Source organism: Emys orbicularis, chromosome 25 (assembly GCF_028017835.1).
Source record: "Emys orbicularis isolate rEmyOrb1 chromosome 25, rEmyOrb1.hap1, whole genome shotgun sequence".
NCBI lineage: Eukaryota > Metazoa > Chordata > Testudines > Emydidae > Emys > Emys orbicularis.
This window is the reverse complement of record NC_088707.1, coordinates 1,500,099-1,516,364: the sequence shown is the minus strand read 5'-3', so window position 1 is coordinate 1,516,364 and position 16,266 is coordinate 1,500,099. Positions and strand designations below refer to the sequence as shown.

Sequence of the window (16,266 nt, the reverse complement as noted above, 5' to 3'; positions counted from 1 at the left end):
CAGGGAGGAAGCTGCCAGGAGCCCAGCGCTTGCTGTTTGGTCTGCGAGAGGCAGCTGACATTTTGGAAGGAAATAGCTGCTGTTCGCTCCTTCCTGTAGCAGGGCAGCCTGTGGAGCAGCAGCGCCGGGCTGTCCCTGCGGGCGCGAACCCTTTGCCAAGAGGCAGGATCCCCCTCGGTGCCCAGGGCCGGGGTGCCCAGGTGCCTGGCAAGGCGCTGCCAGGGCGGTGCATGGGGCAGGGCAGAGCGAGGAGAACACCTGTTCCTGCCGTGAGTATCCCCTGCACTCGGGGAAGGGACCAGCAGCTTCTGACCCGGCGCCGAGAGAGAGATTTGTCGCCAGGGCCACCGCTCCGTGCTGGAAGGAGTGAGTTTGCTGCCCAACTAGTAAAAGCCTCCTAGGCCTTGGACAGATGCCGGCATGGACGGCTTACGAGTGACATTCTGTGCAGAGTCTCTTCCTGAAATGCATCCCCACCCCAGGCCTCTCTCGGGGTCCCTGGGCAGAGGCCACGGGGGCACACACCCATGTGTTGGCTGGTCGGAGTCCTGCTGCCTGGCGGGCTGGCAGAACACAAGGGGAGCTGTCGATGGGGTTGTCTGTGTGCGTGGGAGGGTGAGTGTGAAGCAAGAATGAGAGGAGCTCTGATTTAACCATGTCCGGTTAATGCCCGGTAAGCAAAGACTGCAGCTCCCTGGGCAGGAGAGCTGGAGCGATCGTGGTTGTGCAGGGCAGGGCTCCAGTCTTAACGTTAATGCCACTCCCTGGGTCCTTGGATCTGAATTTAGCACTGTCTCCACCTGAACTGAGCTGGCAGGGAGCCAGCCCCATGCAGCATGGCCAGCAGGTGTCTGGCTGGACTCGCTGTAACTTCGGGTAACGTGCCTGCCTGGTAACGGGTGTTTCGCCCGAGTTAACGGGCGGTCGGAACCGCAGGCGCCAACGGGGCAGGGAGGTGAGGATGGGGGCTCAGGGAGATGCAGGAGACACACGTGAGTGTGTTTATGCAGCGCCGGGGGGGTGGGGGGGGAGGATGAAGAAACTGCCCCCGCTCTAGCGTCCTGGGAATGCTGTGTGTCTACAGGAGACGCCCGCAGCCAGAGGTGGCTCAGTCTCAGCGGGGCTCATCTCGGTCAGCTGCCAGGGAAGGCGAGTCCTGTTAACTGCACTAGGAAGCTGCGTCTGCTAAAGGAGCAGGAGTGGGTTGCGCCCTGGACAAGTGCTACAGTCGCACGTCTCCTGCCCCTAGCTTGGCTCCTGCCCTGCGTTGGTGGGGCTGCCAGGAGCGCAGTGGGGAGTGCTGGCTGCAGGCGCCATGGCTAGTTGCCCAGGTTTAGCCTGTGGTGTGAATTTAAACCAATTGAGTAGCCCTGGTGCAACCCCTGTGTGGACATTTGTTTTGGTTTAGCTTAAACCTTGTCTGGGTGAATCTAGACACAGCTGCGCTTAGCTCAGAATGGGCATCCACAGAGCTCGGCCCTGGCCTACCCGAATCAGGGCCAAGACACACCTTCGGCTGAATGGTGCGTGTCCCCAAGGCAGACGCGCCCTCAGCGGGGCAGTAGCTGAGCAAGAAGAGGGAGGCTGCGTGCTGGAGAGAGCTCACCCGTTACTGCTCCAGCTCCAGCAGTGGCTACCGCAGACCGGGGCTCGGTCACCCCGTGGGAAGCGGGCCCAGGATGTGTTGTGAAGCGAAGCGTGTGGATGAGGGGCTGAGGGGGCCGGCTATTAGCGAGTTCTCCCTTTAGACCAAGGCAGTTAACTCCAAAAGGGGCTGCTCGCTTTACTTGCTGGATTACACCATCCAGACACCTGGGCCCCCATGTGCACTATAGAAATGCAGCCATGTCGGGGAACCCAGGTACAGCCGGGCCCCAGGGGGTAGCACAGAGCATTTGCCATGCACCTGGAGCACCTCGTCTCGTACGCTCCCGAGCCCTCCGCTTGCACACGGGCACGTACCTGGTGTTGGCTGGCGGATGCAGCTGGGCCTCAGGTCCCTCGCTGGAGCAGGGCTGTGTGCCCCTCCGACTGGCTGGCTCCCCTTCTGGTAGAAGAGCCTCCCCCTGCCAGGAGAGCTAAACCTCCCCAAATGCTCCTTCGGCCTCCCAGCCCCAGGCCTGGCACTCTTCAGTCCCCCCCAACCCATCTTGATGTGGGAAGGGGCTTCCCCTGGCTGGGACCCCCAAACCAGTGCAGGTGGCAGCACCGGCCTGTCCCTAGGCCTCCCCAGAAACCCTTTCCTGTAGCTGCCCCACTGCCCCTCCACCCGCTCGCTCTCCTGAACTGCAGCTGTCTTGCCCAGGAGCCCTTCTGCACCTTATATTCCCCAGCATGTCCTCCCAGCATGCCTTGCATTAGCCTACAATTCCCATGACCCTCCCTAGGAACTACATTTCCCAGAATTCCCTTGGTCTAGCTTGACCTGGGGCTGGGCCATGCCTGACCGGACAGGGCCAGTCCCTGTATGACAGTGCTCCAAGGGGGTGTTTTGCATGTGTTTCCCGCACAGTGGGTGGAGGGGATTCATGCCGCATGGGGGGGTCAGGCTCTAGCTATTCGAATCCCTCTTGGACCGTGAGAAACTCCCTCTTGGCTTCAGCATAAGGATCCAGGGTCAGGGAAGCAGTGACCCACGTGCTAAGCTTTGTGCGTGGGGCCGGCTCCTGGGCGTGAAGTCAAACCCGCGTGGGTGTGTGCACCCCAGGACACCGGTACCGCCGACGCCCCTGCATCGCTCACTCCGCTCTTTGGCAAAGGAGCACCTGGTTTCCTGAAAGCGGAATCAGTCTCTGCCGGGGCATCCGCAGGAATTCCTGCCGGGATGAGGGTGTGGTGGAGGAGGCGGCGAGCAAATGGTGTTTGCTCCTTTCTGGTTTGGGGAACCTGGAGCTGAGTTTAGGAGTTTACCCGCTTCGTTTTCACCACCACTCCTCCGGGTGAGAACCCTGGCCCATGTCTTGGAGAGCTCGAGGGGACTTGGGGGGCCCTGTCTGAGAGACTCTTTAGGGACTGCTCAGCCCCTGCCCTCTGGAGAACCAGGCCCTGCCGGGCCTGCAACAGGGCCCCAGAAATTGGGAGTTCCTGGGAAGAGCTGGACCTGAGCTTTGATTTGCCCCGTCTCCCCGGAGCAGCATCTGTCCCTTTGGGGTGGTGACGCTTGGTGGCTTTTCCAGTCATTCAGGGACACTGACTGGGCCAGGCTGGTGGTCGGCTCCTGCTGCAGGTTCCCTCTGCCAGCACCTTCGTCCCCTCCCCTTCTTCACATCCCCTTCTGGGAGTAGATCGGATCCTGTGCCCCACTGCTGAGTGACTAGACAGGAAAGGGTGTGAGGGAAGCAGACAAGTTGCTTTTCCTGTAGGCACGTAGCCCAGAGAGACAATGGCCACTGAGCTTGCAAATCCTCGAGTAGGGGAAGAACCTTCCTGGGTAACTGTCGTGTGCCTCCGCCAGGTTCTGACCGATGGCCCTGTGGATCCAGGCCCAGCAGCTGCAGGGAGAGGCCCTGCGCCAGATGCAGGCGCTGTACGGCCAGCACTTCCCCATCGAGGTGCGGCATTACCTGTCGCAGTGGATCGAGAGCCAGGCATGGTAGGTGAGCCCGCCCCGCTCCATGCTGTTGTCACCGTGCTAGTGAAATCTCTTCCTCCAGGGGCTGCACAGTGGAGCTGGGGGGCGGTTGCTGACGGGGCTCCTTGCTGCTTGCAGGAGGTTCACCTAACTCCCCTCTCCTCTTCCCCCTGCAGTACGAGGGGTCTAGAATGGTGCTGCCACATGAACGCTGCATCCCGGCTCTGTCCCCAGGCTGGGGCGTGCGTCCTCTGTCAAACGCTTCCCACCCCCACCCCACTGTTTGTTTTATCAGTTAAAAAAGGTAAATGCTGCTTTTGGCTGTGACAGAGACAGGCAGCACGGCCTAGTGGTCTGAGCACAGATCCGGGGCCCATTGCTGGTTAGCTATGCCTCAGTTTACCCTTCTGTAGGCACGCAGGTTGCACTAACCAGTCATCACTTGTAAAGCCTTTTGCCCAGTGCCGTGCATCAGCCTTGCTACCTCTGCAGCCGCCCCGGTCAAACTTCAGGGCACTTAGACTCCCCGTGAAGCTGCCTCGTGAGGGATCCTGCACGAGGGGAGCTGCTGACTGCTGCAGGGAACCTGGGAGCAGCCTCAGTGCCCCCCCGTCAGAGCTGGCAGAAAGGCATCAGGGCTGGGCTCGCAACTTCACTCAGCCCAGACAGCGACTAGGAGTCACCCCGGGAACACTCGGCAGGTCCCTCTGTGTATGCCCCATATGGTGGAGGGGGCACTGCCATGGTGGGGCCAGGGGGGCAGGCTCGGGGTGGGGCTTTGCTCCCATTCGCTCTGGGCTTTGTGTGGCGGGTTGGCTGGATCGTCCCAGTTTGCTGAGGGACGGACACACGGGGGGCCTCACTGGCGGGGGGTTGGGTTCCCCCAGCAGATACAGTCCCTGCGCTGAGCTGGGGCGGGCAGGTCGGGCCCCAGCTGAGGGCCACCCCCCCCTTCTCTCTCTGTGCCAGGGACTCCATCGACCTCGATAACCCCCAGGAGAACCTCAAAGCCACCCAGCTGCTGGAGGGGCTGATCCAGGAGCTGCAGAAGAAGGCGGATCACCAAGTGGGCGAGGACGGGTTCTTGCTGAAGATCAAGCTGGGGCACTATGCCACTCAGCTGCAGGTCGGTGCCCGGAGTCGCAATGGGGCAGCCTTGCCCCTCGTGCCCTGCCAGGGGTCGGCCACTCCCACTGGGCGCTCCCCCGTGGGCTGGCCAAGCCTGGCGCGGAGCAAGGGGCTGAGACAGCAGCAGAGTGCGTGATGGCAGGTGCCGTCTCTCCCCTCCCCTCACCGCGTGGGGCCAGCGCATCCCTGAGCCCCCTCCACTGCTGCCCCGAGCTCCCTCCCCTGCCATGTCGCAGCCCCCCCAGCCGCTGCCGTCCCCCGCGGGCTCCTTGCCTGGCCATGGGGAGCTGCCGTCCTGGCATGGGCTGGCTGGGGTGACCCCCATCCTCACCCACGTGCCCTGGGAGCGGGGATGCCGGCAGAGTAGGTTAGGGCAGGAGCAGCCCCCCCGCCCAGTGCCCTTGGGACCCTCTTTGCCTCCATCCTGGGGCGGTGAGAGCCCCTGACTAGCCCCGCTCTGCGCCTGGCTCAGGGCCTTTGCTTTCCCCCCTGCAGAACACGTACGACCGGTGCCCCATGGAGCTGGTGCGCTGCATCCGCCACATCCTGTACCACGAGCAGCGGCTGGTTCGGGAGGCCACTAACGTGAGTAGCCAGGCAGGGGGGCCTTGTCTCTCTCCCCTGTCTCTCTGGGGCCCGTGGACACTGCCCCAGCCCAGCCACGGGCACCTCACCCTGTGCCCCCTCACCCCACCCTGTGCCTGTGGCTCCAGCCACTGCCCCACAGCGTGAGCCTCGGCCTCTGTGCTCCGTCGCTGCCCCCCATGGCAGTCCCCGAGGCCCTGCCTCTCCCTGACCTGACGCCCCCCTCTGCAGAGCCCCTCCCCGGCCAGCAGCCTGGCGGACTCCATGTCCCAGAAGCACCTGCAGATAAACCAGACCTTCGAGGAGCTGCGTCTCGTCACCCAGGACACGGAGAACGAGCTGAAGAAGCTGCAGCAGACACAGGAGTATTTCATCATCCAGTACCAGGAGAACATGCGCCTGCAAGGTGCGGGTGGGGGGGCTCTAGCCGTGGGGAGAGGGAGAGGCCGTGGGGATGGGCTGATGGGGCAGGGACCCGCAGAGCAGAGGCAGCTTCGCCCTGAGATCCCGTCCTTGGGGAGACACCGGCCCGTGCCAGCAAACGTCCCGAAGCACTTGCCCCGTCCCAGCTGCCGAGGGGGCGCCAGGCGCTGGGGTCCGGTGGGGGGCTGCAGCTGGCGCAGAATGCTGCCTGTGCAGCTCCGTGCCTCGCGCCCCCTGCTGGCCACTCCGCCCTGGGACCAGGGGTGTCTGGGGGGGGTCTCAGCCCCCCTCCACCCCCCGGCGCGGGGGAGACTCTGCCGTAGCATCTGGGGGCTGGGGCATCGTCTCACCCACCCTCCGCGCCCCCGTGAGGAGGCTGCAGGTATCTGAGCACCCACGGGACGGTTCCCCTCCCTCCACAGTCCCATGGGAGTCCCCAGCTCAGCACTGTCCCACCGGCTCCGTGGGGCTGGGGAGCGAGTCCCGAGTCCCCCCCCTCCCCCCCAGGGGCAGGCCTGGTGTAGGGGTTCTGGGGATGCTGCTGAGGGTCGGGGAGCCCCCGGGGCAGGCGGGGCTCAGACCTAACGCTCTTGGCCTCCTCCCCAGCCCAGTTCTCCCAGCTCTCCCAACTGGGCCCCCAGGAGCGCATGTCCCGCGAGACGACGCTGCAGCAGAAGAAGGCGTCGCTGGAGGCCTGGCTGCACCGGGAGGCCCAGACACTACAGCAGTACCGAGTGGTGAGCGCCAGCCCCGGGGGGACCCCACTCCTCTCCCCGGTGCCAGCAGGGGGCGATGACGCCCCCGTGCGGTGCCGCTGCCTGCCCCGTCCCACGCTAACACCCCGTCCCCTCACAGGAGCTGGCGGAGAAGCACCAGAAAACCCTGCAGCTGCTGCGCAAGCAACAGACGACCATCCTGGACGACGAGCTGATCCAGTGGAAGCGGCGGCAGCAGCTGGCGGGGAACGGTGGGCCCCCCGAGGGCACCCTGGACGTGCTGCAGTCCTGGTGCGTCCGCCCCTCCCAGTGCTGCCCCGTGGGAAACGGGGGCTGGGCACCCGGGAGCTGCCGCTTGGCCCCTGGGCGGTTGGCTGGGAAACCAGGGAACGGTGCCGCCGGCAGCAGGGAATCCAGGGCGGCTGCCCTGGGTCCCAAGAGGCTCCCCCGGGGGGTGACCCTGGCGGGTGACGCTGCCCCCGCTGGGGTTGTTAGTCCAGGGCACTAGGGGTCACCTGCCCCCATCACCAGGAACGTGGGACTGGATTCCTGGGGTGGCTGAGCTCCCCACAGGGCGAGGCTAAGGCCGGACCGCGACGGCCTGGGGGGACCCCGGCCTGGGGGGACCCCGAGGGGGGCGCGCAGACCGGGAGCCCCATGACCAGCAGACACGGGACACCCAGGCCTGGGGCTCCGTGATGTCCCTGGGCCTTGCCAGAGCACTGACCTGGCCCGGGGGCCCCTCGCCCCAGGTGTGAGAAGCTGGCCGAGATCATCTGGCAGAACCGGCAGCAGATCCGTCGGGCCGAGCACCTGTGCCAGCAGCTGCCCATCCCGGGGCCCGTGGAGGAGATGCTGTCCGAGCTCAACGGCACCATCACAGACATCATCTCCGCCCTGGTGACCAGGTACCGCTGGGGGCAGAGCTGGGCTGGGCCCCGATTGGGTCTGGGCATGTGTGCGCTGGGGTGTCAGAGTTGGGCTGGGCCCGGCTGCCCCACACAGGCTGGGGGGCCGAGGCTGAACTCGGGGCACGGTTGGGATGAGGTTCAGGCTCTGACCTGGGCAGGTAGGAATTGGGCTGCGAGGGGCCAGGGGCTGGCTGGATCGGGGGGTGGGGATGCTGCTGGCACTGCGGGGCGGGTGGCAAGAGAAAGGGGCTCGTGGGGCAAGTGCTTTGGGCGGGAGGGGATACGGCCTGGGGACTGGGAAGGGGGATCTGGGTGCAGGGGCTGTGAGCTGGGGTGGGGATGTGCCAGGTCGTCCCCCCGCCCCCGCGCACATCTGGCGGTCGTAGCTCCGGCCCCCGGCCCCATCTCACAGCCGCAGGCCACGTGACGCTGGCTCTTCCCCCCAGCACCTTCATCATCGAGAAGCAGCCCCCCCAGGTGCTGAAGACGCAGACCAAGTTCGCGGCCACGGTGCGGCTGCTGGTGGGGGGGAAGCTGAACGTGCACATGAACCCGCCCCAGGTGAAGGCCACCATCATCAGCGAGCAGCAAGCCAAGGCCCTGCTGAAGAACGAAAGCACCCGCAAGTAATGCCCCCCCCCCGCCCCTGCCACTCGCCCGGGGCAGGTCCTGGGAGACGCCCGAGCTGGCCCCGCTGAGCCGCGCGGCTCCTGTTGGGTCTCGGGGGGGAACTGGGGGGCTCTGGCAGGGCCCTGTGGGGCTGGTTCCTTGTTCTCTCTGCGTCCCATGCTCACGTAGCCTGGATCCCCCGGAGCGTCCAGCACAGCGTGTGGCTGGAGCTGCCCCCTCTCACCCCTGGGGTATCGCTGAGCGGAGGGAGGGTCAGCCCCATGCCTGTGGGGTTGGCGACTGGCCCCTTTCCCAGCACCCCCAGTGGGGTCCAATCCCCAGGAGACCCCCCTGCCCGGCCTGGTTGGCACATGGGGCCCCGTGTCCCCCCAGGCCCCGAGCCACTGCCCGTTCTCTGAGCCCATAGCCGGACTCCAGGCCCCTGAGTGGGTTTCCTGGGCCCAGAGGGAGCTTCCCCCCACGGTGACTGTCGGCACCGCCCTGCCCCCCAACGCCCCATGGGAGTCGGAGCTGGCCCAGTGCCTGGCCCCCCTGACCTGCCTTTCCCATTGCAGCGAGAGCAGCGGGGAGATCCTCAACAACTGCTGCGTGATGGAGTACCACCAGGCCACGGGCACCCTGAGCGCCCACTTCAGGAACATGGTGAGAGCCAGGCCCCTGGCACCGCCCCTGCCCCCCCCCCCCCGCCCCCTGCCCGCCTCTCACGCCCTCTCCTGCCTCCCGCAGTCCCTGAAGCGCATCAAGCGCTCGGATCGGCGCGGCGCCGAGTCGGTGACCGAGGAGAAATTCACCATCCTCTTCGAGTCGCAGTTCAGCGTCGGCGGCAACGAGCTGGTCTTCCAGGTCAAGGTAAAGCTGGTGCCGCGCTGGCACCGCTGCCCTGGGCCCTGCCCGGCTCTGAGCCCTGCGCTGGCACCGCTGCCCTGGGCCTGCCCGGCGCTGGGCCCTGCGCTGGCTCCGCTGCCCTGGGCCTGCCCGGCGCTGGGCCCTGCGCTGGCACTGCTGCCCTGGGGACTGCCCGGCTCTGGGCCCTGCGCTGGCACTGCTGCCCTGGGGACTGCCCGGCTCTGGGCCCTGCGCTGGCACCGCTGCCCTGCGGCCTGCCCGGCTCTGGGCCCTGCGCTGGCACCGCTGCCCTGGGCCCTGCCCGGCTCTGCGCCCTGCGCTGGCACCGCTGCCCTGGGCCCTGCTCGGCTCTGAGCCCTGCGCTGGCACCGCTGCCCTGGGCCCTGCCCGGCTCTGAGCCCTGCGCTGGCACCGCTGCCCTGGGGACTGCCCGGCTCTGGGCCCTGCGCTGGCACCGCTGCCCTGGGCCCTGCCCGGCTCTGGGCCCTGCGCTGGCACCGCTGCCCTGGGGCCTGCCTGGCTCTGGGCCCTGCGCTGGCACTGCTGCCCTGGGCCCTGCGCTGGCACCGCTGCCCTGGGGACTGCCCAGCTCTGGGCCCTGCGCTGGCACCGCTGCCCTGGGGACTGCCCAGCTCTGGGCCCTGCGCTGGCACCGCTGCCCTGGGGACTGCCCGGCTCTGGGCCCTGCGCTGGCACCGCTGCCCTGGGCCCTGCCCGGCTCTGAGCCCTGCGCTGGCACCGCTGCCCTGGGCCCTGCCCGGCTCTGAGCCCTGCGCTGGCACCGCTGCCCTGGGCCCTGCCCGGCTCTGGGCCCTGCGCTGGCACCGCTGCCCTGGGCCCTGCCCGGCTCTGAGCCCTGCGCTGGCACCGCTGCCCTGGGCCCTGCCCGGCTCTGAGCCCTGCGCTGGCACCGCTGCCCTGGGCCCTGCCCGGCTCTGAGCCCTGCGCTGGCACCGCTGCCCTGGGCCCTGCCCGGCTCTGGGCCCTGCGCTGGCACCGCTGCCCTGGGCCCTGCCCGGCTCTGAGCCCTGCGCTGGCACCGCTGCCCTGGGCCCTGCCCGGCTCTGGGCCCTGCGCTGGCTCCGCTGCCCTGGGCCCTGCCCAGCGCTGGGCCCTGCGCTGGCTCCGCTGCCCTGGGGCCTGCCTGGCTCTGGGCCCTGCGCTGGCTCCGCTGCCCTGGGCCCTGCCCAGCGCTGGGCCCTGCGCTGGCTCCGCTGCCCTGGGGCCTGCCTGGCTCTGGGCCCTGCGCTGGCTCTGCTGCCCTGGGCCCTGCCCGGCTCTGGGCCCTGCGCTGGCACCGCTGCCCTGGGCCCTGCCCGGCTCTGGGCCCTAGGAGCCCTTCTGGGGCTGGTGTCAGGCTTGGCCGTGTCGCCCGTCCCCAGAATGGCGTCTCTGGGTTGAGGGAGGGACCCAGGAATTCCCGAGTCTCAGTCATTAGCTGGGGCAGCCCCAGGGGGCGCGGGGTCTGTGGGGTGGGCATGGGGGCGAGGAGCACAGGGGGGCTTGGTCTGCTTGAGACTCGCCCAGTGGCAGTGGGGGAAGGGCAGGACCCGGAGCTGGGTCCAGCCCCACCCCCGCCGCACACTCAGCCCGGCCCGGCCGGTTCCCACAGACGCTGTCCCTGCCCGTGGTGGTGATCGTGCACGGGAGCCAGGACAACAACGCCACGGCCACCGTGCTCTGGGATAACGCCTTCGCCGAGCCGGTGAGCAGCCAGCGCCGCCAGGGGGCAGATTCCCACACCCAGGGGGCCTGCCCCCCGTCACTTGGGGCCCAGATCTGCAGTGCCCTTGGGCCCCCCACATCAGCAGGTCCCTTGATCTGGGCCCCCCTCACCTGGCCCCTCCTGCAGCCCTCTATGTTCTCGCCTGGGCGGTCTCCCATTCCTGCCCCCATCCGGCCTCTGCGCCGGGAGCGCTGGGGGGAGGGGGACAGGAGTTCTGGGGAGGAGGGGGGGGGAGCTCTGAGAGTGGGGGGTGCAGGGGGAGGGAGTGGGGCGCTGGGGGGTGAGGGCCAGGGGGAGGGGGGTGCTGGGGGAGGCAGAGGGGGATGCTGGAGGGGGCGCTGGGGGTGAAGGCCAGGGGGAGGGCAGCTGGGGGAGGGGGTGGAGGAGGTGGGAGGTTGAGGTGGAGGGGGACACTGGGGGGTGAGGGCCGGGGGAGGGAGACGCTGGGGGAGGGGGGCGATGCTCCCTTCTCCTGGGGCTGGAGCCCTCCCCGCTGGGTTCCCTGAGCCGGGCGCCGCCCCGTCCCGCAGGGCCGGGTCCCGTTCGCCGTGCCCGAGAAGGTGCTGTGGCCCCAGCTGTGCGAGGCGCTCAACATGAAGTTCAAGGCCGAGGTGCAGAGCAGTCGGGGGCTGACGAAGGAGAATTTGCTCTTCCTGGCGCAGAAGCTCTTCAACAGCAGCAGTGCCCAGCTGGAGGAGTACAGCGCCATGGCCGTCTCCTGGTCCCAGTTCAACAGGGTGAGCCGCGCCAGCGGAGCCCGGGCCGGGAGGGCAGCGGGGGCGCCCGGCTGGAGGGGCTACTTGGTGACAACAGCGTGGGGAGGGTTGCGGGGCAGCAGGAGACTCAGGGTGGCCTGACCCATTAACGTCCTTCGACTGCCAAAATTCTTACCTCGCCATTCCCCCCGCCCCCCTCGAGCGCCATCCCTCCCGCAGGCCCAGGCCAGACATCCCCCCCGCCCCCCCTCGAGCACCGTCCCCCCGCCCCCCCTCGAGCGCCATCCCCCTGCCCCTCTCGAGCGCCATCCCTCCCGCAGCCCCAGGCCAGACATCCCCCCCCCCGCCCCTCTCAAGCGCCGTCCCCCCCGCAGTCCCAGGCCAGACATCCCCCCCACCCCCCCTCGAGCGCTGTCCCCCCCGCCCCCCTCGAGCGCCGACCCCCTGCAGCCCTGGCCCGCCATCCCTCCCGTGTGGTGTGTTCTTGTCGGTGCGGGGGGTGGGGAGGGCTGGGGTTTGTGACGTCCGTGTCCAGGTTGCTCCGGCGCGGCCGTGGATTGCTTTTACCCTGCGGGCCGGGAGAGAGCCCCGTGGCACAGCCCGCAGGCCTGGCCGTCACTGCTTCGCATTGTTCTTCACCCAGGAGAATTTACCCGGCTGGAATTACACCTTCTGGCAGTGGTTCGACGGGGTCATGGAGGTGCTGAAGAAGCATCAGAAGCCTCACTGGAACGACGGGTGAGAACCTCCTTCCCGTAACGGCCGGCACGGCACAGCCCCCCCCCCCCCCCCACCCGCCAGCCCGCCCCTCACCCCCCTCTCTGTGCTCCAGGGCCATCCTGGGCTTCGTCAACAAGCAGCAAGCGCACGACCTGCTGATCAACAAGCCGGACGGGACCTTCCTGCTGCGGTTCAGCGACTCCGAGATCGGGGGCATCACCATCGCCTGGAAGTTCGACTCGCGTGAGTCAGGGTGGGCCCGGGGCAGCGCTGGGCCGGCTTTGCCACTCCTCTGGCGCATCTCGCCGCTGGCTGGGGGCGGGGGGGGCACCCCACGGTTCCATTGGGGACCTGGTGGGGAAAAGCTGAAGGAACAGGGGCGTCTCACTGCCCTGCCGGCCGGCTCGAGGAGACGGAGACATGCCAGTGTTCTCCATCCAGCGTGGCTGGCGGGGAAGGACGGCCCACAGAGGGTCGGGGCAACTGAGCACACGGCTGGGTTTGCTCTCGGCTCCTTTCCCTGCCACGCCTGGCCCTTCGCGGCCCGGCTCACGCCGCCACCTTTCTCCTGTAGCCGACCGCAACCTGTGGAACCTGAAACCCTTCACGACCAGAGACTTCTCCATCCGCTCGCTGGCCGACCGCCTGGGCGACCTCAGTTACCTCAACTACGTGTTCCCCGACCGGCCCAAGGACGAGGTCTTCTCCAAGTACTACACGCCGGTTCTCTGTGAGTCGCTCTCGGCTGGGCAGGTCCGCCCGACGCGGCGGGTGCTGGCCGAGGGGCTCTGCCAAGACCTGGCCCCGGCTGCTGCGGGGCTGGGCCTGACCCGGGTGTTCTGCGGCGTGGGCGGGGAAGGCAGGTTCCTGCAGCCTGGCGGGACGCACGGGGCAGGAGCCGGGCTGTGGGTGCGTATAAACCGGCAGGCTGCGGCAGGAGCCTGGCGGTGACGGGGCAGCGCCGGGTTCTTGCCCGCAGCCGGCCTGTGACTCCGGGAGGAGCCCAGCATTCGGACTGCTGGGCTCACGGCTCTTTCCTCCAACTGCAGGTAAAGCTGTGGATGGCTACGTGAAGCCCCAGATCAAACAGGTGGTGCCAGAGTAAGTACTTCCCCGCCGAGGTGGCTCGTGCCTGGGCTGCCCCCTCCAGGAAGCCGGACTGTGCCCTGGGCGAGTCCTGCCAGCCAAGGCCCTGTTCCCCCGCAGGCACCTGGCCTGGCCTTTTGGGTGAAGTGCCAGCAAGGAGCTCGCTGCCTTTCCAGCCCACTCTGCGCTGAGTTCAAGTCTGTCCCCGGCTCCCTGCGGATGGCTGCGGGCGACTGACACCCAACGCGGCTCGGCTGCCAAACTGGGTCTGCTGGCCCCACGGCCGCAGGCGCCTCCTGTGTGAACGCGGGCCGTGGTGGGGGGTGTAAGGCGCCATTGGCACCCTCCCCCCGGCCCACAGGGACCTGGCCCGAACAGAGACCCTGGCAGCAGCACCATGATCCCGAGAGGGAGCTGGAGCCAGGGCTGGGGCCAGCAGGACGTGAGCGGTCGCTCCAGCCAGGCTGGACTTGCCCTGGAGCCGGCCCTACAGTGTGATACCAAGGCCCCCAGCATCTCTGACCCCACTGCTCAATTACAGCGGGGGGGCAGGCCCCCTTACTACTGTTAGCAGCTCCCTCAGTTCTGCCGTGTGCCCCTCCTCCTCACTCTGTGCATTATGCAGCCACTCGGCGTTCAGGGCCCCCCTGCTTTTTTCCCATCGTCGGGGCGCTGCTCCCTTGCCAGCGCCCCCAGCCCGGCTGACGCGCCGGCCCCTCGTCTGTTCCAGGTTTGCCAGCGCCTCCGGGGATCCCGCCGCCGGAACGGTCACCTACATGGATCAGGCTCCGTCGCCGGCCGTGTGCTCCCAGCCGCATTACAACGTCTACCCACAGAAGTAGGTGCTGCTCCTTCCCCGGCCCTGAGCCGCGTTCCGGGGGCGAGGGGCTCCCCGTGCTGGGGGGGGCGTTTAGCTGGAGCACGCTGCTCCCGGCCCCCCGGCGTGGCTATTCTGGGATGCCTCCCCCAGGCTCGCCCTGTCTCTCTCTCTCAGCCCCGACTCTGTGCTGGATCCCGAGGGCGAGTTCGACCTGGACGACACGATGGACGTCGCGCGACACGTGGAGGAGCTTCTGCGGCGGCCCATGGACACTCAGTGGATCCCCCACAGCCAGTCGTGACCCTGTGCCGTGGTACGGCCCGGCCCGGCAGCCGTGTCCCTGGGAGCCGATCCGGGGAGCGTGCCCCGTGGAGAGCAGCCCTGTGTTCGTGTCTCTGTGCGTGGGCCTGTGTGTGGGGCTTGCCTGGCTGGGGGCTTTGCTCTGCGCCAGCTGCAGCGTTGTTGTAGTTGGCTGCATCTGTGGGGGCCCCAGCAGCTCCTGGATCTGGCAGGGCCCCTCCAACTCGCGCAGCGCTCCTCCCCAAATCCTTCCCTGCACTGGCAGTGCCACCTCGTGCCAGGCCTGAGCCAGGTGGGTGCTGGTGTTGGGCAGGCCGCTGGGGGCATGGCAGGGTCGCCTCTCTCTGGGCGTGGGGAACGCGGCCCGGCCCAGCCTCACCCCTTAGCAGCCGTGTTTGTTTCTTTATCAGTATCGTCCCCGGCCTCGTTCCTGGCCCCCACCCCCACCACGTTTGCTCACAGCCCCCTGCCCCTGACACGCACTGTGTTATCCCAGCGTGCCCCAGCCCCAAAAGCCAGGCAGGGGTTGAAAAGCAAGAGGCAACCCTGGGGCAGCCCCTGTTCTGGGAGGGGAATGCTGGGCAGCAGGCTGGGGAGGGACAAGCAGGGGGTCTGCCCCCCCTGGGCTCATCCCTCCACCCATGTTGGCCCTTGAGTGACACCCCGTCCTTGTAGCAGCCGGGGAGGGGGGATTCCCTTCTTGTGGCAGCCATTGCTTTCGGCTCTCGACCCCATTTTTCTCGTGACCGACCAGGTAATAAAACGGATGGTTTTTAAAGGCAGCTGGTGAAGCGAGGCTCCACGTCCAGCCCAGGCTGCTCCAGGCAGGTGCTTGGGGTGTCCGTCCGTCCCCAGCAGCGCGGGGCTGCGGGCCTGGCCGGGTGCACGGGGCGTCCGTCCGTCCCCAGCAGCGCGGGGCTGCGGGCCTGGCCGGGTGCACGGGGCGTCTGTCCGTCCCCAGCAGCGCGGGGCTGCGGGCCTGGCCGGGTGCACGGGGCGTCTGTCCGTCCCCAGCAGCGCGGGGCTGCGGGCCTGGCCGGGTGCACGGGGCGTCCGTCCGTCCCCAGCAGCGCGGGGCTGGCCAGGTGCACGGGGCGCTGCTGTTCTTAGCCGGCCCCCACGAGCAGCCTGCTCAGCTCCGCCCGCCCCACGCCAGCAGCTGGGCCCAGCCAACATGCGGCTGTGCTGGGGGTGGGGGTGGCCTCTGGTGTGTGAGCTCAAGAGGCAGTGCTGGGGTCCCTATTGTACCCTGAGGGACTGGCCCAAGATGGTGCAGGGAGGCCATGGCAGAGCAGGGCCTGGCCCATGCACCCAGCGTCCTTTGCACCTGTGCTGCAGTCACTGGGCTCCCAGCCAGGCCCCCCGCCCGGCCCAATGGGGAGGGAGTGAAACGGGGGCCTGCAGGGGCTGGGGAAAGGAGACCCCCCCCCTCCCCAGCTCCGGGCCAAGCTCTAAAGCGAAGCAGCCTCAACTTAGCCCCCCTCGGCCAGCAGAACAGCTGGGCCCCTTAGCTCGGCTGCAGCTTTCTGGCTTGCCACGAGGTGGCAGCACAACACAGCACTAGGGCCCTGCTCCTGCCCCAGCCCTGCAGGCGGGCACCCAGGGGTGCAGCAGTGACCTGCCCTGGGAGAGCGGCTCCCCTGCAGCGGCACTAGGCCCTGTCTGAACACAGACCTGGCTGCGCCGGGTGCTGCACAATGCGCTGGGCTGAGCCCTGACTCCCAGCTGCTGCTGAGCTGGGCCGGGCCCATAGGCCTGGTGCTGCCGTGGCTGGACACCGAAAGGGCCTTCGGGAGCTGGGGCACCCACTCCTCCTGCGGCTCCTTTGCAAAGGGGCCATGGAGCACCTTCCTGCTGCCATAGCAGCTAAGCCCCCCCCCCCATCAAACCTGCAGGGCGCCCTCTCGCACAGGTGAGGCCCTCTCGCACAGGTGAGGCCCCCCCCCAGTGCTGTGAATAGCCCCTTGCCCCTGCTGCTGGCCTGCCAGTAACAGGCATCTGGGCTCTGGCCCTGTACCCCCACTGCTCTCTCCCTCACACCCAGCACCCTCTTTTATACATGGGGACACTGTCCACAGGGGCCTTCAT

The 16,266-nt window shown here is 68.0% G+C and overlaps 1 protein-coding gene across 1 annotated transcript; it reads left to right on the top strand.

Moving 5' to 3' along the window:
- Window positions 1-204: 204 nt before the first annotated feature.
- Window positions 205-14,277, top strand: LOC135894637 (signal transducer and activator of transcription 5B-like). The gene is made up of 19 exons (XM_065422774.1): window positions 205-269; window positions 3,455-3,592; window positions 4,541-4,697; window positions 5,195-5,284; window positions 5,516-5,690; window positions 6,314-6,444; window positions 6,563-6,714; window positions 7,176-7,331; window positions 7,781-7,960; window positions 8,519-8,606; window positions 8,691-8,813; window positions 10,423-10,515; window positions 11,067-11,273; window positions 11,896-11,990; window positions 12,085-12,215; window positions 12,547-12,702; window positions 13,022-13,073; window positions 13,789-13,896; window positions 14,053-14,277. Exons 2-19 carry the CDS (start codon window positions 3,465-3,467, stop codon window positions 14,177-14,179), a joined length of 2,349 nt encoding a protein of 782 aa, XP_065278846.1. The 5' UTR covers window positions 205-269; window positions 3,455-3,464; the 3' UTR covers window positions 14,180-14,277.
- Window positions 14,278-16,266: the final 1,989 nt, after the last annotated feature.